Source organism: Limulus polyphemus, unplaced genomic scaffold (assembly GCF_000517525.1).
Source record: "Limulus polyphemus unplaced genomic scaffold, Limulus_polyphemus-2.1.2 Scaffold2515, whole genome shotgun sequence".
In the NCBI taxonomy this organism is placed as follows: domain Eukaryota; kingdom Metazoa; phylum Arthropoda; class Merostomata; order Xiphosura; family Limulidae; genus Limulus; species Limulus polyphemus.
Genome location: NW_013668125.1, coordinates 180,104 through 182,462, shown reverse-complemented (window position 1 = coordinate 182,462; position 2,359 = coordinate 180,104). Strand labels below are relative to the sequence as shown.

Sequence of the window (2,359 nt, the reverse complement as noted above, 5' to 3'; positions counted from 1 at the left end):
TGATATTGTCTAGATATGCACTTTCTTGTTGCATGAAACAATTTGTGTTTGAACACCGTGTTCCCACAGTGTTGATTTGTTCACTTGTGTCGTATCAAGTTATATTTATAGCCTCAGCAACCATGAAAACTTTAGTCAACAATATTACAGTTTTAAATAAAGAATTACGAGTAACACTTAAAGCAAAACTTGTAATAATTTTGTTTTGGAAATATTTATTTGAGTTTTGGCATAAAATTCTAGATGATCCCTTATATTAGGTTATGTTCCAAGCAGTCTCCAGATACATAAACAACGGAAGTGGTTTCAAGTTGACTATGATAACATCGAGGCCAAGCTATCAAAATATCACAGTTAAATGTGACTGATGCTATAACACTCTTAACCATTATATTAAAAGACTAGTTTGGAGACTTTCCTCAGAAATACTTATGTACAGTCAACACATCGTGGGTCTGGATGGTGAGTCACCAACATGTACACAACTAATGTCTAATTGTGGTGTAGTACTGGTCCTACAGCACTTTCTGATTGACTCAAGCTGTGCATAGACTGATAGCATACATTAAAAAATCTGCCAGTGTTGCAACCAAAGTTAAATGATGCCCAGGCCACAAAAGACAAAATTACTCCAGTAAGCAAAGGAACAAAACACTACAGATTCTTATATTTTTACTTATTTTATTTCCATGTGTCCTATTTAGATTTCTTGAAGTTTTAAAAAAAATCTTTGAATATTACCAGGCAGAGAAGTTTTTAAATGAGATTCCAGAATGAGAACCCTGTAAACTGGAAAAGATACTGCAACTTTTGACATCTTTGAGTAAATTTCTGTTCAACAAACACTTCAAGGGTTACAAATATTATCTTTACTATAAAGAACAAGAATGGCTTTTTTCTAGTTTCAAACTATTACATAAATTACAGTAGAATGTTATTGTCGTAAATAAAAGTTTAGTACGTAGAAAGATGAAAATAAGTCTACGAAACATTCACTGGTAATCTTTTTCAATGTCCTAAAACATTCAAGCTGTTTAGTTAACCCCACTGTCTGCGGCTTCTCTAAACGTGCGCAGAATTTTTCAAGTCATACGCCTTATGTGGCACACTCGCATTCAACTGCCAGCAGTCAATGAGTTAATAACGAATTAGAATATCAGAACACAAGATATAAGAAAATGTAGTTAATTCTTCAGATATTCAAACTTCTGTAAGAAGATGAAATAAAAATTTACCATGAGGTCATCTGTTCTGATGAGTGGATGTAATGATTTAAGTTCACTTGGACCGACCACTTGACAATCCACTTTTTGCACTCTGAAAAAAAAAAAGAAAGAAAGGGGGGGGGTCAACTGCAAAACATTTTCTAAAAATCATATTTTATCTGTTCAATATTTTGGAGCAAAAAAACTGGAACTTTTTAAAAACAACAAGTTATTTCTAACTGAATCAAAAACATGAAAACTTAATTTATATTGCACATTTGACTTCAACAGAAACATATCAAATATAAACTGTATCTATCAGATTATCATGCATCTAGAGTATAGAAAAAAAAATCACATTTTTTAAAAAACAACCAGTAAAAGTTAAAAACATTTGTAGAATATGGGAAGTAAAATTTCCAAGTTCTATAAAAGTTTCACAAAGAAACGGGAACAAGTAAAAACAAGAAGAAATTAGAATTTTTAAAATACATTTCTATTCTAACCATTCAAAATTCAACAAAGTGATGCATATAATTATTTGTGTAGAACTTGAAATTTGGTTTAAAAAATTAGAATTTTCATACTGCACAATAACCAGATATATTTGCTAAGAAAACCCCCGAGCATTGAGAAGGTTTGCCTAAGTTATGGAGTTCACACACAACAAATGGTGTTATGTATTCACCTTTCTTCGGCAGCTAATCGTTGGAGAGAGATAAATCTGTTCTTTGTCCTAGCTACATTCACTGCACCACAAGTCTTCCAGCCTGTCATTGTAAGTAAAAATCATACATTTAATAAACACCTAAATACACAACCACACCACAAGACTTCCCTTCTACCAATGTAAATAAATACCGTAAAGTTAATAAACACGTAAATACACACCCACACCAACAAAGCACTAAGTTTTACCAGTCTTTCTACTTACCAACAAAACACTCAGTTTTATCAATCTTTCTACTTACCAACAAAACACTCAGTTTTACCAGTCTTTCTATTTACCAACAAAACACTCAGTTTTACCAGTCTTTCTACTTACCAACAAAACACTCAGTTTTACCAGTCTTTCTATTTACCAACAAAAACACTCAGTTTTACCAGTCTTTCTATTTACCAACAAAAACACTCAGTTTTACCAGTCTTTCTAT

The 2,359-nt window shown here is 32.1% G+C and overlaps 1 protein-coding gene across 1 annotated transcript in view; it reads right to left on the bottom strand.

Annotated features, from left to right (window-relative positions):
• Positions 1-1,003: 1,003 nt before the first annotated feature.
• Positions 1,004-2,359, bottom strand: part of LOC106467174 (pyruvate dehydrogenase phosphatase regulatory subunit, mitochondrial-like) — a 9,167-nt gene continuing 7,811 nt past the window's right edge. The window contains exons 5-6 of the mRNA XM_022395303.1: positions 1,894-1,975; positions 1,004-1,317 (exon numbers count right to left, since the gene is read on the bottom strand). Of these exons, the coding sequence (XP_022251011.1) occupies positions 1,185-1,317; positions 1,894-1,975 (215 nt within the window). The 3' untranslated portion in view covers positions 1,004-1,184. The remainder of the gene's footprint in view (positions 1,318-1,893; positions 1,976-2,359) is intronic.